General features: G+C 65.5%; 2 protein-coding genes across 2 annotated transcripts in view; both read left to right on the top strand.

Annotated features, from left to right (window-relative positions):
• Positions 1-822: 822 nt before the first annotated feature.
• Positions 823-1,812, top strand: LOC142420732 (natural killer cell receptor 2B4-like). Its single transcript, XM_075524944.1, has 3 exons — positions 823-1,016; positions 1,089-1,367; positions 1,664-1,812. Exons 1-3 carry the CDS (start codon positions 863-865, stop codon positions 1,810-1,812), a joined length of 582 nt encoding a protein of 193 aa, XP_075381059.1. The 5' UTR covers positions 823-862.
• A 13,037-nt stretch (positions 1,813-14,849) lies between these two features.
• Positions 14,850-23,078, top strand: part of KIRREL1 (kirre like nephrin family adhesion molecule 1) — a 28,154-nt gene continuing 19,925 nt past the window's right edge. The window contains exon 1 of the mRNA XM_075525233.1: positions 14,850-15,144. Within this exon, the coding sequence (XP_075381348.1) occupies positions 15,093-15,144 (52 nt within the window). The 5' untranslated portion in view covers positions 14,850-15,092. The remainder of the gene's footprint in view (positions 15,145-23,078) is intronic.

Genomic DNA, 23,078 nt, shown 5'->3' on the forward strand with positions numbered 1-23,078 from the left:
TGGCTGTGGGTTGGTTTTTGGGTTTTTTTTCCTGTGAGAACTAGCAAGCGAACAGCTTGTCACGGTATCGGAGCAGACTCTTGGGTTGTCAGGTGAAAAAAAAAAAAAAACCAACCCACAAGCCAAAGGCAAAAGGCCTTTTTGATGGTCAGAAAGCCTCAGCACTACAGGTATTGCTTAAATTGGGCCATTAGAAAGGAATTACTGTAAAAAAATTGTCTTTTTTTTTTTAAGGAAAGGGTGCACTTCTAGGAAAATATGCTCTGCTCTCGAGGGTTTGACTTGCTGTAGGAGGGTGGTGAATGAGAGCTTCGCCAGAGCTTCCTCTGTCTTTGGAAAATGGGATTCCCTTTACATTAGCCCTAGGTAACAAATCGATGTAGACAGGGAGAAAGCAACGCCCACGGTTGGGAGTATCTGTTTCTCACCAGCCGACGGTAAGCGGAGGCAGAGGGTGTGAGAGAATAAGGAACTGAAAACGGCTTCCCAAAGTGCGCTCGGCCTGCCGGGGGGGAACCGAGGGACGGCCGAAGGCGCGGGATGCCAGAGGCTTCCAGCCCGGCATCCCCAGGGATGGACGGAGAGGGGCCGTGCCGGGCGCGGGACCCCCCTGCGGTGGCGGTGACCGTGCCCCCTCCCCAGCCACGGAGCATCTCCCGGGGCCGCGGGCTCTTGCTCACCCCTCTCCGCTTTAGGACCCCCAGAGTGCCGGGAGCAAGCCGTGTCTGCCAACCGAGCGCTGCAGCTGCAGCCAGAGAAACCCCCACAGGGATGGACAAAACTCGATTGGAGAGTGATACTGGATGAACACAAAAAGCAGCGGATCCTGACGGCTGGGAAGGATAAAAATGTCTCGTACGCCATGGGTGATTTTTCTGGGAGAGCCGTTCTCCAGTGGGAGACCCTCTCCCTGCGGATCAGCCCGGTTACAGCAGCAGACAGTGGGGTCTACGAGGCAGATTTTGAGGACCCATCCGGCCACGTTACTAGCATGTGCTTCCGTGTGTCGGTGTGGGGTGAGTAGCCGGGTCCCCACCACCCCGTCCCCCCGTGCCCCCCGTCCCTCCTCACCGGCTCTGTCCCCGCAGAGCCCGTCCGCCCTCCGCGCCTGGAGGCGCGCGTCCTGCACCGGGAGCGGGGCTGGTGCAACCTCTCGCTGGTCTGCACCGTGCCCGGTGCCGGCGACGTCTCCTACAGCTGGTCCTGCACTGGGGATCCCCTGGGAGCCCTGGAGCACCGGCCCCGGCTGCACCTGCAGGTCCGTGGGGACGCCGACCCCGCCGTCTGCCGCTGCAACGCCAGCAACCCGGTGAGCGGGAGCACGGCCAGCACCGACATTGCGGCAGCCTGCCGTGCTGTGGCCTCAGGTTTGTGGGACAAATGTTTTCGGGGGGGAGTTTCTGCCCCTCCAGCTCCAAAATGAGGTTTGGGACTTAAATCCATTTGGGATAAATAAGTGGGAGACGTGGCTGGGGGCGCAGCGCGCAGCTGGCGCGCAAGGTGCCGCGTGGCTGCGAACCGGTGCCGGCGGTGGCGGGGACGTGGCAGGATCGGTCCCACAAGTGCTCTGAGCCTGTGCTGTGGACAACCTGGCCTCGGTGCCTCCGGGGAGGGGGGGGCAGGGGATGCCCCCCCCATCCCCACCTTCTGTCTCTCTTTGCAGACTTTTCGTGGTCCTACTGCACGGTGAAGGGGCTGCTCTGCCTGCTGGTGCTGGGCAGCCTGCTCGCAGCCGTGGCCATCACGCACCTCCTCGTCCAGCAGCGGGGACCCCCTCCCCGCAGCGCTCCCAGCTCTTTGGGTGCTGGCTAGGACCCCCCAAAAAGGGAGCCCGCAAAGCAGCTGCTGGCTCCCGCCCCACTTCGTGCATCGAGTCGGGCCTAAAAACACCCCAACAAATGAGCTGCTTTTAACCACGGAGAGCTGTTAACCCGCCTGAGCACGGATTAAAGAAAAATCCACTTTTTTTTCCCCCCCAATATTCTGTATTCCGGGTTCTTGAAGAGGAGGATCTGTGAGAGGACAGATCAAACGGGCTGGAGGCGTTTTCCCCCCAAAAGATGAGGCTCCCCTCCAACAGCCCAGGGCAAAGCTCTTCCCCCCCCCACCCCAGAAGAGACCCCCGGGGCAGGGTTCTCCCCCGGGTTTTGAGCAAACAGGGACACGCTCCCCTGCCCGGCGTCCTGCCAGACCCCTCGCTCCGGGATGGAGCCGTCGCGACGATGGGATGGGGATGCGGGGACTGAGGAGCATCACCCCAGCCTGGCGTTAACCCTCCTCCCCATCCCTCAATGAAGCAGCTCAGCATGTCGCCCGCTCAGCGCCGGAGGTTTATTCCCTCTCCCAAATATCTTCGCTCCAGATCTGCCGCATACAGATAAAGCGCGGCTGGGGCGCCATGTGGAAGGAGCATCTCGTTATCTGGGCGCAGCAGCGGTTTGTTGGTCTCTTATCTAGCCCCAGCCGACAGATACCACCTCGTTAAATCACTGGTAGATATTAATGAGCTTGTCCTGAGAGCGGTTTTACTACAATCCAGCGGCGCTCTCGGCTTTTCCTGTGATATCGGGGATGCCCAAACCCAGCACAGCCCCGCTGAGGCCAGGCGGCCCTCGTGCCCGCGCCGTCCCCTGCCCGGCAGCATCATCCGGGGCCGGTGGGTCGCGGGCAGCCGTGGTGCTGCTGGAAGAGAGCAAGAGGCACCGGGGCCGGCGGGCCCTAATCCGATCTCCCCGCCGTCTGCTTCTGCCCTCCGATCCGCGCAGCTAATCACCTTATGGTAAGCTCATTGCCTCCGCGGTGGCCCCGAGCCATTCCCCGGCCCCGCTGCCGGGTTGGACGCCGGCAGGGAAACTGCGGCTGGGAGCCGGGCGCTGCGTGGGATGAGTTGGGGAGCGGGGGTCCCCGCTGCGAAACAGCCACCCCGAGCAGGGGCCATTGGCTGGTTCTGCTGGGAACTGGGCAAAGGAGTGGGAAAGGGGCGGATTCCCAGCAAAAGTCTTGGAAAAAGGCCGTGGCACGGGGAGCGGAGAGGAACGGGATCAGCTCAGCCTCTCCGGCAGCCGGAGCGGGTTTCCTGAAGCCTGAAACCCGCCGGCGTGCCCAGGCGTGCGCACCCAAGGGTGCGCGAGCCACAGGTCCCCGCTCCGTCACCCGGCAGCGACCGGGGTGCGACGGCTTCAACCCCGGCGCTGGGGGAAACTGAGGCACAGCCTGACCCCCCCCCACGAGCCCGGCCGGAGCCGGCCGGAGGAGCTCTGGCAGCTTTCCCTCCCCGGGCGGTGACGTGGGACACGCCAGCTCCCACGGCCCCTTCCTCCCCCTCGCAGGCAGAGGAGCAAAAAAACTAATTAAGGCTACAAAGGGAAAAGCAGCGTTTTGCAAGGTTGAAAACCTCCGCTCCAGAGCAGGGGCTGAGCCGATTAATTAGAGCTTTTGTCTGCGGCTCTGTTCAACATGTAGGGAACAATTTACATCAAGGGGACCTTCCCTGGGCCGGAGGAGCTTTGCTCAGGGAGCGCGAGAGGGGGGCAGAAAAGGGAAGGGAATGAAAGGGAAACGTTTACCGCGTTTCAGGGACCACGTTGAGGAGGAAGGGAAGACGCTGCATGCTCGCAGCACCGCATTGCAGAGGGTGTTTTTATTCAGCGCATCATCCGCGGTTTCTCATTCCCCTTCCAGCTAAATTTGGCCCATGAGATGCGCAGGCGAGGAGGGCGGCGGAGGGCTGGGGGGGGGGGGGGTCTGCGCAGGCAGAGCCGCTCGCGTGGCAGTGCGACGGCTCGGGGACGCGTGGCTGCTTTCCCGGCTCCGGCATCCCTCCGGCCTTCGGGAACGCAGCCGCTGCGGCCGAAGCAGCTGCGCGGGGCGGGTGATGCTGCGGGACGGGAGCGGGAAGCGGGCGGCCGTCCCGCACGAGGCTTTCACAGGGATGGTGCCACCGGGGTCCCCATGGGGACCCCCACAGTGTGTGTCCCCCCCCCCTCCCCTTCTCAGACGGGCAATTTTTAAAACGCTTTTCTGTGTTAATAGGCCTGCAGCCCATCCCCGCAGCGTCCGACCTGCGCTCAACTTCTAAACCACGGAGGGAGGAAAAGTCACTTTTTTTTTTTTTTTTTTTTTCTTTTTAACCAAAATACTCTCCCAGGCCGAAGCGTGGCTCTGCCCGAGAGGTGGCAGCATGCGACCGCGCTCGGTGGCAGCCGGGCTGGGCTTGTCCCTGGGGGGCCAGGCCTGGCCTCGCCTGGGGTCCCTGAAGCCCCCCCCCGTCCATCCCGCAGGAGCCGAGCCCTGGCTCTGTGCGCCGATCCCGAAGCACCGGGGGAAGGGGTCGGGGGGTGCCAGCCTTCGCTTGCGCGGGGGACGGGGCTGGAGGACGGGTGCTGCGGGGACTGCGTGCGGGCGAAAGCGGGTTTCCGCCGAGAGCGTCGCACGCAGCGCCTGAGCCTCCCCCAGCCCCAGCTAAAATTCAGCTGGGCTGGGGGGCAGCGCCTGCGGCCGCGTCCCCCTTCCCAGCTGGTTCCCGTGGGAAAAGGGCCGGGATGCGCAGGGGAAGGACCCCGGCCCCAGCTTTGCCCGTGCCCCCCGGTCGGGGACATCCCGCAAGCAGGATCTGAAACCCCCGCCGCCCCTCCGCCGCTGGTCCCGTCGCCTCCGCCGGGTTATTCACCATCCGCAATGGCTACGGGTGAAGCGGGAGCTTCCCCTTTCTCTCCTGCTCATCCCAGGGCAGAGTCAGGCCCTGGCACATCTTGGCAAACACCGGCTGCCGCCGCTTCCTCCGTGAAGCCCGTCCCACCCGCCAAGTCACCGCTTCCCTCGCCCCACGAGCACCCGTGTCCTTCCCGGCCGTCAGCCTTGTGCGATCCCTCTCCGCCAGCGCTGCCGCCAGCCCCGGGGAGTTTTCTGTCCCTGTGGAGCTCAGCCCCGCTGACCGGGAGTCAAAGCACCCGCTCAGCCCCCCGGCGAGGAGGGGACATGGCTGGAGCCGGGGCCACGCTTCTCTGCTGCGTGCTGCTAGCGGCGGCCGGGGGTAAGGATGCTGGTGGGGCCGGGGCGGGCAGTTTGCCGCGGGCAGGGCTGGGGTGCCAGGGCAGGTGGGCTGGAGCATCCTGGCTGCACCAGCATCCATCCCTAGCGATGCTTTGGGGTGCTTTTTTGGGGGGGGGGGGGGGAGATGGAGGCCACCCTTGTCCTTACGATCCTTGTCCCCCCCCACCCCACAACCATCTCGTGGCACCCGGTGCCTTGCAGGTCTGCGTCTCTGCTGCGGCACCAAGCTGCTGGAGGGGCTGGAGGGACAGTCCCTGTTCTTCCCGGCCCCGCACCCCACGTCTGTGGACATCGCGCGGGTCACCTGGAGGTCCTGGGGGACCCACATCGCCGAGGCCAAGCCCAGGGAGAAGATGTTCGCCGTCAACTACCTGTCCGACTTCCGTGGCCGGCTGCTCATCCACCCCACCAACCTCTCACTGGAGATCAGGCCGCTGAAGCTGGGCGACAGCGGGAAGTACGAGGTGGTCGTGGACACCTTGTTTGACCCCACCAACCCAAAGACCTTTTCCTACTTATTGCTGGTTCACGGTGAGTCCGAGGACGGAGGGAGGAGGGTCGTGGGGACCAAGCTTGGCTCCGGTCCACCCCGGGCATGTCCCCATGGGGGTGGGCTGCCACCGCGTGAGCTCCCGAGCCCCCCCATCCCACGCCATCCGCCCCTTGACCATGCGGAGGAGCCCAGAATGGCCGTGTGGTCGGCGGAGAAATTCCCCTTCCTCTTTCGGTGCCTGCGCTCACCCGCTGCACCCAGCCCACGTGGCACCCAGACCCCCTGGGGTGCTGCACCCACTGCACCCAGCCCCGGTGACACCCAGACCCCCCCAAAGTGGGGGCCGGTCCCCTGTCCCTGAAACAGCCGCTGGCCCCGCGGCTCAGGCCGTGCCCTGCGCCCGCAGGCGGCTCGCCCGAGACGGCCACTGGGACCGGTGACGCGGGAGGACGCAGCGGGAGCACCGTGGGACCCCGGGGAGCAAGCCAGCCCCATGCTGGAGATGCCACAACGCAGGGCACAGGCGGGGGGCAGCCCCCGGGAGGTAGCGGGGGGCCGGGGGCGTGCGGGGTGCGGGACGGCTACTGCGCGGTGAAGGGGTATCTCGTAGCTGCTGTCTTCGGGCCGCTGCTGATCCTGGTGGCCACCATCCACGTCATGACCAGGGACAAAGCCACCGAGCCGGGGGATGAGGTCTCAGCGGGGCAGGGAGTGGGGTCTGAGCCCCCCGGCATCACCGCTGTGCAGGGACCCTACCCATGGCAGCGATGAGCCCCTATGCAGGGCTGCGGGAGCGGTGGCTCCCCTGCCTCAGTTTCCCCAGCCAGGGAAAGCCACGATTGCTCTTCTAAAAGTCCCTCAAGGATATGAAGGGGCTTTTATAGGGGAAAAAAAAAAAAAACCAACAGTTTCCTCGCCCGTTGCACAAGCAGCCGCCCCAAAATGTGGCAATGCCTCTTCCTCCCAGAGGCCACCGCAGCCCCCGCGGGGCCCGGCAGCCCCCCGGCACCCAGCAGGACCGAACCGCATCCCAGCACAGCCCCTGCGCTGAGCGTGCCGCGGCGTCAGGTCTCAGCACCCCCCATCCAGGGACGCCTCCGTTACCGGGCCGTCATCGGTTTCATATTTACGGCCCCAAATCCAGTGCGAGATAATAATTCAGCGTCTCATAAAACCTTCTATAGTTTATAATAAGTGAATTATTTACTGGTGACCCTGACTAAATGCTGCACGGCATAAATTATTGAGTGGCAGATCTGTCAAAAAGTTCTCATAAATAAGTTATCTGGTGCCGTCTTAATGTTCCCAGTAAATTACTCATTCAATCTCCCGTCTAAACGCTCTCCTGGGGAAATTACTCGCGCCTGCTGATTTATGAATTAGGCCTGGGCAAATAAGGACGATTAGGCAGGAGAGCCCTGCCAGGACACCCGAGGGTTTCTCTTCGCCGTGACGTCTCATCCCCAGCGCGTCCCTGGTGCTGCCCCGGCCGACAGCCGCTGGGCGCCGGGCGGGACGGGTCCTGCTCTGCCCTCTGCTCCCAGAGGGACTGTCACTGTCCCCGCCCCGGGGTGCCCAGCACCCTCCTGCCAGCCACAGGCACCGGCCAGGCGGCGATCCCGGGGTTGGGCAGCGATCCCGGGGTCAGGCAGTGATCCGAGGGTCCTGCAGCGATCCAAGGGTCCTGCAGCGGTCCCAGGATGGGGCAGCGATCCCGGGGTCGGGCAGCGATCCCGGGGTCGGGCAGCGATCCAAGGGTCCTGCAGCGATCCAAGGGTCCTGCAGCGGTCCCAGGATGGGGCAGCAATCCCAGGATCAGGCAGTGATCCTGGGGTCGGGCAGCGATCCTGGGGTCAGGCACTGAGCCCAGGCTCCCGCAGCGATCCCAGGCTCCCACAGCGATCCCAGGGTCCTGCAGCAATCCCAGGATCGGGCAGCGATCCGAGGGTCAGGCAGCGATCCGAGGGTCCAGCAGTGATCCCAGGGTCGGGCAGCGATCCCAGGATCAGGCAGCGGTCCCGGGGTCGGGCAGTGATCCTGGGGTCAGGCACTGAGCCCAGGCTCCCGCAGCGATCCCGGGGTCCGGCAGCGATCCCGGGGTCCGGCAGCGATCCCAGGATCAGGCAGCGAGCCCGGGGTCAGGCGGCGATCCCAGGCTCCCGCAGCAATCCCAGGGTCAGGCAGCAATCCCAGGATCAGGCAGCGATCCCAGGGTCGGGCAGTGATCCTGGGGTCAGGCAGTGAGCCCAGGCTCCCGCAGCGATCCCAGGATCAGGCAGCGATCCCGGGGTCCGGCAGCGATCCCAGGATCAGGCAGCGATCCCGGGCTCCCGCAGTGACCCCAGCGTCAGGCAGCTTCCCGCAGCGATGCCTGGGGAAGCAGCGCCCGCTCCCAGCCCTGCTCCGCTGTTCCCCGTTGCAGGAGGGAGTCAGAGGGGTTCCCCCAAACCCAGGGGCGCTCCCCCCAGCACCCCCAGCACCCCGCGGCGGCCCCGGGCTCCTTACCCGTGCTTTATTGCCTGCCGGCTGCGGCGCACCGCCCTGGCCCTATGCTTTATTGCCGTTATAACCGTCGCCCGGCAAGCGGGCGTTTCCATCTCCCCCAACAAGCCTAAATCCTCCCTGCCAGCAGCCTGGGGTTGCTCTCGACGTCTCGAGCGCGCCGAGAACCATATTTCCACCGGGTTCCGGGCGTAATTAAAGTGTCGCCCGAGGAGCGTGACAGCCGCGACCCCGCCGCAGAGGCGAAGCACGAAGTCACGAGCCCCGGGAGGCGACTCCTCCGGTTTAACCATCCCTCTCCCCGCCACCGGCGCGCGGGAATCGCAGCCGCTCTCAATGAATCACTTTGCCTCTTATTCCGGGAGAGGAGCTGATTAAAATAATACGTTAAGCACGGCTCGACCTCGTGGGGTGATGGGATGGGGAAGTGCCTTCCCCGCCACGAGGCACAGCCTGCGACGGAGACAATTAAATCACTGGTGGAGGATGGTGAATTTTGGCGGGGGGAGGCAGGAAAGAGGAAAATTCACGTGCAAGAGCGGGGGTTTAACGGGAGACGGGGATGCTGCACAGTTATCCGTGGCGGAAGAACCGGATTTGCCCCCGCGGAGGGGACGGGGACGGGGACGGGGCTCCCTGGGGCCGCTCCTGCATCCGCTCCAGCGCCGAGGCCACCCCGGCCGCTCCGCCAGGTCCCCACGGGAGCCCAGCTCGCCCATCACCCGTGCGCCAGGCCTGCGCCAGTGTTTGCTTTAATAATTGAAAGCCGGTTTGGGGGACAATTATTTATTTAAAGGAAACAGCGTGTTAACAAGAACACAATCTAATCCCTGGTGACAGATGTCTGCTTTATTAGCACCTCTGTCCGAGAGCCGAGCCCGGGAGGCAAACAAACAAACACGACAAATAAAACCCTCGTTAGAAGATGTAAGCGCACGCCAGAAATTAGCGTGAGGGGGAAAAAATAAATATTATAAGGCAGTGGCACCCCTGCGATGGCTGCTCGCGCCGGCGCCCGGCGGGAGGCGATGCTCGGAGCCGGGGCCGGACCAGCTCCGGGGCGATGGTGGAGGCGGCGTTTCGGCCGAATCCCCGGCTAGACGGCACCTCGTCGTCCCCGGGGGCCTGCGCCGAGGGGTGCGACCAGAGGTGCCGGGCGAGGTTGTGTCCCCTTTTCACCCCCTGACACCCAAATCGGCTCTCCTTGCCTGAGCCCGGCACCAGGGAGCAGCGGGATTTGGGAGACGGGGAAACTGAGGCACCGAGGGGCAAAGGGACAGGTCCGCGGTGCCTGGGGAGATGCAAGGAAACCCCGATAGCGGTGACGGGGAGCAGCCGGGGAAGGACGGGCAGCGCGGGCAGCGCGGGCAGCGGGTTGCGGGGACAGGATTAGTGCTGGAAAAACAGGCTCGGTCCTCGGCCGCCGGCTGGGGCTGGGGGGAAGGAGAGCGGATTTTCCCCCAGCGCAGGATTAGTCCAAGGCGCTGTCAGGGGGGGCGGCTGGCCGAGCGGTTTGGGGTGCTGGGGATGGGGTCCCGATGGCCAGGGCAGGGCTGGGTCACCCTCGCCCGCTGCCTGCGGCCGGATCGAGGGCGCTGCCCCCCTGCCCGCCTGCCTCCGCCCTGGCTCGGCCGAGAACGGCAACCGTCGAGGCGGTGAGGGATGCCGCGGCACGCCGGACCCGCAGGGGCTCCCCGGCACGTCCCCATCTGTTTGGTGTCCGTTTAGCAAACGCCTCCATGAGGACCAGCTGCAAGCTGGCACCCAGCACCCGCTGGCACCCAGCACCCACCCCGAAACCCGGCTGGGGAAGCCAGAGCGTCTGGTCCCCTGGGAGCTGCTCCCGGGCTGGAGTCCCACCTCCACCATCTCTCCCCGGGACTCATCTGTGCTCCAAAAAATAAAGGAATTAAAGAAAAACGGCATCAGCGAGTTGTAGAGGGTTTGGCGCCCGGCTCCCGGCAGCGCCCGCCGGGGATGCTCTGATGTCTCATACGGAGCTGAGTCCCGACAGCTCCCATCTCCCCAGCCCCCCTCTTGCCCCAGCTCCTTTATCCTCGTGACTTTGACCCGCTTGTGAAATTTGTTTTAAATCAGCCAAGGAGTTGAGAGGTTATTGGCAGGGGGAAGGAGGCCGGGGAGGCGAGAGAAGCTGCCTTTCCTTAAGAAATCGAGTTTCCTGCAAGCTCTTCGCAAATCACCGTCCGCCGAGCAGGCAGGAGCCGGGCAAGCAGCGCCCGCCGCAGCCCCTCCTGGCAGGCAGTTAATTGCCAGGGAATAGAGGTCACGCCGGCGGGAGCGTACAAACACAGGCAAAGAGGCTTCCTCGTAATTGCTTTTACCAAAAAAAAAATAAAAATAATAATATTAAAGAGACCTAACATGGGTCTGAAGGGCTGGGGTCTAGATTTCTCCGGCCTGACGGCTTATTTAAGCAGGGAATTCGCCTGCCTTTCCCCGCCGAGGTGCTTTTCAGAAGCCAAAAACCATCTCAAATGATTTTGCTGCTCCCCATCGTTGCGCCCCGACGAGCGGGAAGCGAAATCCCTTCCCCTCCGCCCCGCCTCGGCCGGGGCGGGAGCATCGGGCATTGCAACCCCCCCCAGGAACCCCCGGTCCTGACCCGGCGCGGAGCAGGGCCGGCTAACGAGCAGCTTCGTTAGCCATTCCGCTCCGGCGCGTCGCTGGTAATGAGGAAAGGCGAGCGGCTGCCTCCAAATGGGTTCTGGAAGCTGCTCGGAGACATTAGGCTCTGTATAAATATCATTATGATTGTTATTATTATTGGCGCAGATGGGCTTTCACGGCCCGCCACGCACCGCGGGAGATCCTGTTCTGCCTCCGGCGCTCGGCGAGCGGGAGAAAACAAATTGCCGATGCCAGTCCCGGCTCCGCGCGGTGCTGGGAGGTGCCGTGTACCCCCCCTCCAGCCGGCCGCACCCCGCCGCAGCCTGGGGACAGCACGCAGGAGGAGGGACCCCTCGCCTCGCGCGGCGGGGACCGTGCCGGGAAGGTCGTCCCCCCGGGGCCACGATGGCCGGAGCTCACCGCCAGGATGGGCTTGCTCAACCCGCCCTGACGCCGGGGTCGATGGGCCCATCGCCAAGTTGGCCGGGCCGTGCTGCCCCACGGGGACTTTGTCCCCCGCCACCTGCCAAGGTTTTGGGGGCTTGGGGGTCCCAGGCTGCCTCTGCTGCTCCCCCTCGCCCCCCAGCGCGGTCCCCGGCTTCGGCCACCCCCGCTCCGGAGCAGCGAACGCAGCGGCTTTCTCCTCTCCTCCCGTCAGCAAATTCCCGGCCGCCGCCGCCGCTCCTCCCTGACCTCTCTCCCCTTCCTCCGTGCTCGACAAACTCCTTCATATTTCTTTCGACTCCGCGGCCATCTCCTCTCCTACTCAAATTCCTCCGGGTGGCTGGGGGGGGTGGCAGCTCCACGGGGCCCCTCGAGCCCCAGGAGACCCTCCAGCGCCGAGGGAAGAGTTTGGCCGGATTTGGGGTAAGAGAAGCCCACGGGCACGGCGACGGCCGGGGATGGCACGGCCACGCCGGGGATGGCACGGCCACGCTCCCCCCCATCGACACCTCCCATCCCCCCCGTGCCGACCCGGACGCAACTTGCGTCGCCCACGAGCCACCTCCCGAGGAGAGCCGCTGTTATCACTTTTAATAAAACATCCTTTATTTTCATCTCTTTTTTATTGCAATCGTCCATCTCGGCCGCTTCGGAGCCCTGCGCGGCCGCCACGAAGGCTCCCGGTGCCCCCGGGGGCTGTGCCGGGAGGGGCTCGGGGGTCCCCGGCTCCGTCTGGGGGGGGTCCCTGGGTGAAACCACCCGGGAGCAGCGGATCCCTGGAGAAAATCGACAGCTGAAGGAAGGCCCCGAGGAAGAGGAGGGAGCCTGGAGCCCCTTGCAGGGACCCAAGGGGGAGCCGGGTGCCCCGCGCCGGCCGAGAGCCGCCTCCTGTGTCGCGCGAGGGACGAGCCGACTCGCGGCCGCAGCCACCGGGACAGCGTGCGGGACCCCAGGCTGCCCCGCGGCCAGCGGGAAAAAAGAAAATCCCTGCCAGAGCCCCCAAATCGGCCTTTTCTGCTACGGCCTGCGGTGGTTCAGCGGCCTTAGCTCCTGCCCCGCGTCACCCCGGGCCGGCCAGCGCCGCTCTCGTACCCCTTTGGCAAAGCCATCGGAGCGCGGGAGATGCCGCTGACTCAGGCAGGCAGCCCGGCGCTGGTTCCCATTTACAATGTTTTCTCTAAAACCCTCAGGGTTAGAAATTCTATTTAAGAAAAAAAAAAAAAAAAAAAAAAAAAAAGAAACCCAACAACAACAACCCAAAAAATAGAGAAAAAAATAAAACCCAACCCCACACACACCATGAAAGCTGAAGCTGCTGCCTCCACCGAGGGCTTAGCCCGCTCCACTCGACTTGGAAAGCTTCCCTTCCCGGGAGCCCGCGGGCAAGAGGATTTTTGGAGGCGCTGAAATCCAGGGCCTTTAGCTGGAGCTTAGAAAGTTTTCAGAAGAGAAATAGCGAGAGGAGAGGCTGCAAGCGTGCGCGGCGTGGGGAGGGGAAGCTGCCGGGGAGACGGGAGGGGAGGCGAGGGCGAGGGGCTCGGCGTCGGCCCCCGCGCGCTCTGCCCTGGGGTGCTGCGGGGTCGCGGGTGGGTGCTGCGGGGTCGCGGGTGGGTGCTGCGGGGTCCACAGCCCCAGCCAGGCACGGTGTGCACGCGCCCGGGGGTGTACACGCACGCGCACACCCCCCCCCCCCCAACACGCGTGCACAGAGGCACACGCACGGGGATACACGCAGAAGCACAAACCCACCCCGTCACGCTCCCACGCGTGTACACGCACACCCCCGACACGCATGCGCACACGTGCACGCCAGCACGCGAACACGTGCACGCACACACGACAAACCCTGACCGCGCGCCCGCGCGCACACACACGAACACAGACACCCCGACGGGCATGCACGCGTGCACACACGTGCAAACCCCCCAGCGTGCAAAGCAACGTGGGGATACGCAGCCCCAGCGTGCAAACCCAGGCAAACACACACCCCAACACACAGGTATGCACCCCAACATGCATGTACACACCCTACCATGCACATACATGCAAGCACACGCCCCGACATGCATGCACACACCCCAACCCGCACACACACACCCCAACACGCACACACACACAAGCGCACACCCCAACATGCATGTGCACACCCCCCAACACACACACACACACACCAATGCACACCCCAACATGCATGCACACACCCCCACATGCACGCACCCCAACACTCACGCGCACACAAGCACGCACCCCAACGTGCATGCACACACACGAACACACATGCACACACCCCAACATGCATGTGCACACCCCAACATGCACGCACCCCAACACTCACGCACACACAAATGCACACCCCGACATGCATGTGCACACCCCAACATGCACGCACACGCAAGTGCACACCCCAACATGCATGCACACACCCCAATATGCATGCACCCCAACACTCACGCACACACAAATGCACACCCCAACATGCATGTGCACACCCCAACATGCATGTGCACACCCCCCAACACACACACACACACACCAATGCACACCCCAACATGCATGCACACACCCCCACATGCACGCACCCCAACACTCACGCGCACACAAGCACGCACCCCAACGTGCATGCACACACACGAACACACATGCACACACCCCAACATGCATGTGCACACCCCAACATGCACGCACCCCAACACTCACGCACACACAAATGCACACCCCGACATGCATGTGCACACCCCAACATGCACGCACACGCAAGTGCACACCCCAACATGCATGCACACACCCCAATATGCATGCACCCCAACACTCACGCACACACCAATGCACACCCCAACATGCATGCACACACCCCAACATGCATGTGCACACCCGAACACGCATGCACACACCCGAACATGCATGCACACACCCCAACATGCACGCACCCCAACACTCACGCACACACAAATGCACACCCCAACATGGATGCACACACCCCAACACGCATGCACACACCCCAACATGCACTCACCCCAACACTCACGCACACACCAATGCACACCCCAACATGGATGCACACACCCCAACATGCATGTGCACACCCCAACATGCATGCACACACCCGAACACGCATGCACACACCCCAACACGCATGCACACACCCCAACATGCATGCACACACCCCAACATGCACGCACCCCAACACTCACGCACACACCAATGCACACCCCAACATGGATGCACACACCCCAACATGCATGTGCACACCCCAACATGCATGCACACACCCGAACACGCATGCACACACCCCAACACGCATGCACACACCCCAACATGCATGCACACACCCCAACATGCACGCACCCCAACACTCACGCACACACCAATGCACACCCCAACATGGATGCACACACCCCAACATGCATGTGCACACCCCAACATGCATGCACACACCCGAACACGCATGCACACACCCCAACACGCGTGTGCGCACCCCAACACTCACGCACACACCAATGCACACCCCCACATGCACGCACACACCCCAACACGCGTGTGCACACCCCAACATGCGCTTACACACCAATGCACACCCCAACACGCATGCACACACCCCCACATGCACGCACACACCCCAACACGCCTGTGCGCACCCCCACCCGCGCCCCCACACCCCAACCCGCCCACGCGGACCCCGCACACGCCCCCGCCCGCCCGCCCCCCCCTCCCCGCCCCGCCCCGCCCCGCCCCCCGGCCGCGCACTCCGGGGCTCGGCGCGGCGCGGAGCGGAGCCGGCGGAGCGGAGCCCAGCCCGGCCCAGCCCAGCCCGGCCCGGCCCGGCCCGGCCCGGCCCGCCGCCCTTCCCCGGCCCTGCCCGCCCGGGCCATGCTCTAGCGGTGCCGGTACCGGGGCGCGGGGCCGAGCGGGGCGGCGGAGCGGGGCAGCGGCCACCCCCCGCGCCCCCCGCCCGGAGCGCGGCCGGGACGGGAGCATGCGGATCCTCCTCCTCTGCCTTCTGACTCTCGCCGATACCCACGGGCAAGGTGGGTACCGGCACCGGGCACCGGCTCTCGGGTACCGGGCGGCGGCAGCGCGGGGCCGCCCGAAGTGCGCGTCCCAACTCCGCGGGCAGCGCTCCAGCCCCGGGCTCGGCTCGGGCGAAGCGGCTCCGGTCCCTCCCGGTGCCGCCCGTTCGCGGTGGGATGAGAGCGGGTCCGGCCGGGGAACGCGGCGGCTTCGTCCCGCCGGAACCGGCGGTTCGGTCCGGGGGGGGGGACACCTGGGGTCCGTCCCCCACCCCCTCCCCCCCACACCCCGTCCTGCCAGCCCGGAGGACCCGGGCCCGGGTGCTGGTACCCCGGGTCCGGTCCTCGTGGACCCCCCCACCCCTTGTTGGGGGGGTCCTGATGGAGCCGGGTCCGGTTCTCCCCACCCCGGGGCTGCGTCTGTTGTCCCGGTCCTGGTCCTGTCGGATGCTCCGGTGTGGGGTCAAGGTCTTGTCGTCGTCCCCCCCCCCCCCCCCCCCCCCGCCCCAGTCTGAGTGCCGGTCCCCCCCATCCCGGTTCCGCGGGGCTCCCAGGGCCCGGTGCTGCCGGGGAGGTGGCGGCAAGGCCGGAGGAGTCGGGGTACGGGGGGGGGTTGCGGGTGTCGGGCAGGCGAGGGGACCCCAGGGTCAGGAGGGTGGCCCAGCAGTGGGGACCCGGCCACGGGCACCCCAGCTGCTGGGGGGACCCGGGGCTGAGGGTGACGGGGGAACCCGGCCCGCACATGGCGATGGTGGCGGGGAGCCGAGGGGGGGCTGCCGTCCCCCCGCAGGGAGCGGAGGGGGTAACTCTGGGGGGGCAGCCAGGACCCCCGGCTCCTGACCCGGGCAGCCCATGGGAGAGGGGCCGGGGGGAGCGGGGGGCACCCTCTTGCCCCCCACTTGCTCTCCAGGGCTTGCTGCAAGCGGGGGGGCAGCCCCAGCCCCCCTCCCAGGTCCCTCTCTGACCCCCAAAGGGCTGCGCCGTGCCCTCTCGGGGAAACTGAGGCACGGGGGGGTTGCTCGGCCAAGGTCACGCAGAGCAAGAGGAGCGGAGTGGGGGGGACAGCTCCGCTGCCCCCCAGGGCCTCCCTGCCCCGCCGCCCGAGGGGAAGCGTGCCATGCGTGCGGCGAGCTCGCGAGGTCTCAGCCGGCTCGTCCCTCCGCAGGGCTGGAGCCGGGCATTGCCCTGCGCCGCTGCAGCCCCTGCACGGCCTCCGGCTCCTTCCCTGCTGCAAAATCCAATCTAATTTTTAATTAAGGGGGCGGCGTTGCTAAGATGCCAGGAGGAGGGGAAAAAAAAAAAAAAATTGAGTCGACCCAGGGTTTAAAAGGAGCGTGCAAAGCTTCTTAGGGGGCCGGGGGGGCAGATCCCAGGCTCCCCCGCGCAGGGCTCCGCTGCCCTCCCAGGAACAAAAGCGCCCGCTCTCCCACCCGGTGCCATGTGGATGTCGTCGGCGAGAGGGGCCCAGCTCCGGCATCGCCGCTTCGGTGGAGGGAAGAGCCGGATGGCCGAGCCCAGGGCTCCGGCGTGGCGGGGATGGGGGGGGTCACATCCCTGGACGAGGGCCGCGGTGACCCCCCGGTCCCCCCCGAGCAGCCCCGTCCCGTGGCAGTCCCCACCATCTAAGTTTTGTTCTCGCCTCGGAGAGGAGCCTTGCTCTAAACAGGGGTGCTGGGGGGGGGGGTCCCGCTGTTGTTGGGGGGCAAAATTTGGGGTTCCCGGAGCCGGGGCCGTGCTGGTCGTGTGCGCACGTGTGTGCGGGGGGGGGGGCAGCGGTGCCATTCATGTCGTTGCACACAAAGATGTTGAATGGGTTTCATCACTCTTCATTTCTCACTAAATAATTTTCTGTATCTTATCTAAATGAAACCCATTATTCTTCCCCCCGTTTCAATCACTCGCCGTGATTGCGCCTCAAATTGAAATATTTATTCATTTTCTGGGCGATTCTTCTTCTCTTTCTCTCTGTGGGGTGGTGGTTGGGTTTTTTTTTTTTTTTTATTTTTTATTCCCCCCCGCCCCCCTCCCCTCTTCCCTCTCCAAAGCAGCAAAATTGAACCAGCGGAGAGATGGGGGCTGAGGGAGGGGTGGCAGCGGGGGGCTCGTGCCAGCCCCCTGGGGCTCGTGGGCCACCCCGGTGCGTGGCTCTGAGACCTGGCACGCTCGCTGCGTGCCCCAGCTGAGCCCCGCTCTCTTGGGAGACGTCACCGCTGAAGGAGCAGGGGTGGCAGCGGGTGGTTCGAGGTCAGGCTGGTCCCTTCGCTGGTGACTTTTTCAGGCGAGCTTGGACGGCGGGATGTGGCCCCTCGGTCCCAGATTTCTAGGGCAGGAGGGACGGTGCCGGGGCAGGAGGGACGGTGCCGGGGCACAGGGCCACCCTGGCTGGCCCAGATCCGGCACGTTGATGGACCTCGGTGGCTCCCCGAGGGGGAAGGAGGCGAGGGAAGGTCCCGGTGGTACCAGCACAGCCAGGGAGATGATGGGGACGGTGCTCGTCCTCCCTCCGGCAGAGCGGCAGCGGCTCGGCTCCCCGCACGCCACCGGAGCCGCGGTGGCGTGATGTGGTTTGTAAGATGACCGTCGTCTGCTGCAGGGTAATAAAAGCCCCCCGGGAGACGCTCCGGGGCTGAGACGTGGCGGTGGGGGAGGACGGTGGCCCTCACCACCGCCCCGGTGCCTGTGGTGTTCGGCATTGCGCCCTGGCCGCGGGCATCCAGGGACCGGTGGCCATGCTGGTGGCCCCAGGGCTCTGCCCGATCCTGGGGGTCCCCGGGCTTCCCTTGGGCGCTTGCCTGGGGTGACCCCACCACCCGCGCGGGCACGCGGTGCCCTCGGCCCGAGGCTGCTCTCCTGGAGGGGCTGATCCGTCTCTGGCTCCGGTTTGGCCTCGCCGTGTCCGGCAGCGCGGCAGCAGAGCCCCCCTACCCCCTGATGCCGTGCGAACCCGGGCCAGCCGTCCCCCACGTCCCCCCCGGGCAGGAGCCTGGCTCGCCGCCATCGTACCCGACACCCCTCCGGACCCCCGTCCCCAAAACCCCTCGGTGGAGGGGACGGAGCCGCGGCGGGTCACCGCAGGCTCCCCGCAGCAGGATGGCACCCGCAGCCGCCCTTCAGGAAACCATTTTGGCGACTGGGATGCGGGCTCGCGGGCGCCGGCGGGGTTTTGCCGATGCTTTTCCCTTCTCCGGGGCGGGCGCGGGAAGGGGACGAAGCCCCTTCCCCGCCCTGGGGATGCCTCCATCTTTCCGCAGGGGAGCGGAGCGAGCGAGGGACGCATCGCAGCCCCGCGGCGGGGTCTGGATCCGGCCCTGGGCTCTGCCCCGCTGCCGGGGCCGAGGCAGCCTTTGGGGCCGGCGGGATGGGCCCCGCCATGGCAGCCACCGCCCCGTGCCGGGACTTGCCCGGGCAGCCCGTGCCAGGGCTGAATCACCCGCCGCCGCGCCGGGGCCCGGTTCACCGGCGGGGAGGCAGCCAGCCCAACCGCGGAGCCCCCCCGGCAGCCTTCCCCGCCGGCCCGGAGCGCTGCCTGCGCCGGCAGCACCCTGCCTGTTTTCTGCGGGACCCAGAGCCGTCCGTCTGTCCGTCCGCGGTGACCTCTGGCAACCCAACCGTCCAGAGGTGAAACCAGGGTCGTTGGGCACCTCTCTCCCACCGACCAGAGCCGAGCAGCATTAATTACATTCCCATCCTTTAATTCGGGATTGGTTTAATCCCGAGCCAGCTTTCCTCCTGGCCTAGATCCTACCTGGGGTCCCACCGCCCGGCTCGCCGGGACGCACGCCCGGCCCGCTGAGCACATCCCCGGGGATGCCGGAGCCGGCTCCGGTCGCGGGACCGTGGCTGCCCGGCCTCGCTGCTCCTCTGCCGCCGTCTGTGGGTCCGGCCGGCCGGCCGACACGCAGCCCCCCGCGGCGCGGGCAACGCGGGGATTATAGCTAACTCTCCATAAAGATTCCCCTAATTGCTTGCCTTACCTCAGGTTTTATCATCAAAGCATCCGTTATTCCCTCTCTAGCCTCCTTTTCTTTTTATTATCTCTTAATTAATCACTCTAGCTTTCACACTTAGCAGATAATTACAGTCTCCTGGGCGCACAGCTCATTTTCATAACCTCCTGCTCCCAGCCAGGAGCGGGCACGGCGCGGGAGGGAGGCGGCGAGCGAGCGGGGACGACGGAGGGGACGGAGGGACCATCCCGCGCCGGCGGCGTGACCTACGTCACTTCTCTCGGCGGCGCGGCCGCCGCGTCGCCCTCCGGACGGGCGAGCGGGCAGCGCCGGGTGCCAGCCCGGAGGATGCTCGGCGAGGAGGGCGGCCGGGCGATGGGGCAGAGTTAAGGGTAGCTGGAAAGGGGACGGAGCTCCGGTCCAGGATCCGGCCTGGACTTCGCCGGGACGCGTCCGTCGGGGCTGGGAGCTGGAAGAGGAGCTCCCTTCCACCCACCCGCCGCAAAAGCCCCGTCGGCGTGGCATCGGACGTGGCGCAGGCGGTGACGCTGGGCCCCGGCGGCGGGCTGGATCCCGGCGATGCCGGGGTCGCTGCCGCGAGGGGACGGCGGGAAGCGGGGATTTAAAGAGCGAACCCACTTGGGGAAGGCGCGGGGAAGGGAAAAAGGGGGAGAGAGGCCTTTTCTGCGAGGGCTGGGACATAAAGGGCTGCCAGCGCTGCCATGGCAACGGGCGGATTATGATCCAAATGGAAATCAAAATAAGAGGGGGGGGAAAAGCGAAAGAGTGGAGTAAAGGAGGAGGGGAGGAAAAACAACTTTTATTTCCAATCGGAGAGCGGTTGTGCGCCTTGGAGGGGTTGCCATAGGAACGGCAAAGAAAAGGAGCCGGGGAAAAGCGTGCGGGCGTGCAAGGGAGCGTGCGGGCGTGCAAGGGAGCGCGTGGGCGTGCAAGGGAGCGCGCATGTGCGGGGGCGCGCGAGGGAGCGCGCGGGGGCGTGCGAGGGGGTGCGGGCGGGCGGCCCCCGGGAGGAGCGGGCAGAGCGGCGGGGCGATGCAGAGGAGCGGGACGAAGGCTGCGGCCCCCCCCCGGCTGGGCTCTCCCGGGGCAAACACGCCGCCCTTAGCCGCCGACACCGGGGACGCCCGTGGGCCCGTCCCACGGGAGCTGCGGGATTGGGGGGCACCCCGGCTGCCCCCTCCCCGGGTTGTCTCCGAGCATCCTCACGGGCACCGAGTCCCCGCCGGGCACGGGAGCGCCGTGGCACCGGAGATGGGAATATCCCGGTGCCGCTGCCGGGCTCGGAGGGTGCCGAGGACAAAGCGGGGCTGGTCTGGGTGCCCAGGGCTGGGGTGGGTGCCCGGTTCCCATCGCTCCCCCAGGCAGAGCAGGACCCTCATAACCCTGTGCAGGGGGGGTGGGGGGCTCCAGCCGCCTCCTCTCTTGCTTCCTCCCTTCCCTTTTTGTTTTTTTATTTAAAAAAAAAAAAAACGGCCTTTCAAGCAGAGTCGATTTAAAATAATAGCTTTAAACATTCGAGAGGGGATTTCCCGTCCTGCGCCGCTGCCAGCCTCGGTTCGGGGCATGCAGAGCCCCATCGTGTGTCCTCGGGGAGGGCTGGGGGTGCTGAGCCCCCCTGGCCGGGCCGGTGGGCTGCCGGAGGCGTCTTGGGGGCCCGTGATGGGCTGGAGGCCACGGGGTGATGGGCTGGGGGCCACGGGGTGATGGGCTGGGTGCTGCAGGGTGCTGTGTTTGGGTGGAGGCTGGAGCGGGCTCCCTGGGGCCGAGGAGGAGGCAGGAGCACGGCAGTGGGGAAACTGAGGCACGAAGCGCTTTGCTTTCCCCATCGACGTGGGCGACCCCCATGCAGGGCCCAGGCTCTCCGGCCGGTTCTGCACGCAGCGGCGTCGGCCCGAAAAGCTGGGGAGCAGCGAGAAGCAACCCCCAAAGCGAAACGCTCCCCACCCCCCAAAATGCCCCCCATCGCCACCAGTCCCTTGCCTGGGGTCTCAGCCCCCTGCCCGCTGTGGGGCGGGCGTGGGGAGCTGAGGGTTAAGCTCTGGGTTTTCTTTCTCTCCCTCGTCTTCCAGAGAGCCTTGGCAGGAAATTCCTCAAATTCCAGGCTTGTGGGATCATTGCTGGGCTCTGACCGCAGGAGCGGGGAGCAGGAGCCAGGGCTGCTCCCTCCAGCTCCAGCTTCTCCTGAGCAGGATTTGCAGAGCCCCGCAGGGGAGGGCGGGCTGCGTCCCCCCAAATCTAGGGTCACCCCGGCGGGATGGGTCCCCCCCCGGTCAGAAACACGATGCTCATAACCCCCCGCCCCCCCGCCCCGAGCCGCGGGGACCCCGGCACCCAGCTTGGGGTGACCAAGCTGGTGTGGGAACTGCTGGGTTCAAAGTTCCCCGAGCCCCCCCCCCCCCCCCCCCCCCAAATATCCCCAGTGGGGTGATGGGTCCCTGGGGGACCCGAGAGCCCCAAATCCTCCCGGGGGGAGGGCACGCGGCCGGTTTAGGGTGCAACGTGGCAGCTGGGGTTCCCCAGCACAGGGAGGTGTGGGGAGCCCTGTGGGTTGGGTGGGCAGCTCTCGGGGGGGGGGGGGGGCTCCCACCCCACCGGGTCCCCCCCCCGCTGCCGTGCCGGGGCGATGACTCCACAGGCAGGCACGGCTGGGGAGGAAGGAGCCCAAATTCCCAAATTCCTGCCCGTGTTCTCCCCTCGGGAGCGGAGAGGGAAGGGAGCACCCAGGCCAGAGGGACGACCTGGGGTCCCCACCGCATTTGGGGTCCGGCCGGAGGGGGACGCCAACCCGCACCCCGTCCCCATCGATTATTTTTTTTTTATTATTTTTTTTTTTTTCCCCCCTTGCCTTCAAACCCATTTCCTCCCGGATTAGGTTTTTTATTAAACCCCATTTGCCGAGGATCGAAACGAGCTGCTGCCAGCTCCGGCGGCGATGTGGAATTTAACCTCATCTCGTTACCCACGCTCGCGGTGCCGCCTTTACCCGTCGGGACTCGAGCCGCCCACGGGGAAACTGAGGCACGGCGCGGGGCGCGCACGTCCCATCGCACACGGGGGGTCCCTGTCCCTAAGGAGAGCTCCCGGGGCAGCGAACGAAGCCGGGGCTCGTCCTCTGACTCATCCTTTTCCGTACGTTGGGGCGCGGAGGCCCGTATGGGAGCCTCGCGCTCTCACAGCTGCTTGTCCCGATTCAATGTGAGTGATAATCCCATTATTAAGAGATGTCTCATTAAGACATCTGTAACGAGAGCGCTTACCAGCAGCTTGGTGGAAGGATGCCAGCCCTGTTTAAATATTTCCCCCCCCCCCCCCCCTTCATTAATGATTAGGGATTTTTATTTCCCCCACTCCCCTTTTCCCAAAGAAGAGCTCCCCCCCCCCCCCCGAACGCACACACAAACAAAAGTCTTAATTAGACATTGTTCCTAACAGGGATATTACACAAATTAATTAAACTCAAGCCAATAAACAGCGCTGCTCCATAATTCTGACAGCCCCAGAAATGAAGAGGAAATAACAAGGGGAGAGGCTCCGCCAACTCCTTCTGGCTGGGGGGGCTGGGGGGGGGTGCCCGCACGCCTGGGTCCCCTCGGGGGGGCTCGGGCCAGGGTCTGCGGCCTCGCTGTGGGGCTCTGTCGCTGGCTCGGGTCCCCACGGGGAGACGCTGGGTGGCCCTGGGGACGCTGCGTGGGGTGGGGTATGGGGTGGGATGCTGGGGGTGCGGGACCGCCGGGCAGGGTGGGATGCCCGGGGGGGGGGGGGGGGGGGTGCTGGGGTTGGGGGGGGGGGTGGTGGAGAGGGGTGGGCTGACCCCAGCAAACCCAAGCGGGAGCAACATCTGCAGCGTCCCGCACATCTGCAGCCCAGGCCTTTGTTTGGCAGCGGTGCAAAGGGCAGCGCCGGGAGGAGGAGGAGGAGGAGGAGGAGGAGGAGGAGGAGGAAGGCTGGGGTGTGAAGGCAGCGCCGCTCTGCGCCCTCGCCCCT

The sequence above is a fragment of the Mycteria americana genome, chromosome 25 (genome assembly GCF_035582795.1).
Source record: "Mycteria americana isolate JAX WOST 10 ecotype Jacksonville Zoo and Gardens chromosome 25, USCA_MyAme_1.0, whole genome shotgun sequence".
NCBI classification, from domain to species: Eukaryota; Metazoa; Chordata; class Aves; order Ciconiiformes; family Ciconiidae; genus Mycteria; species Mycteria americana.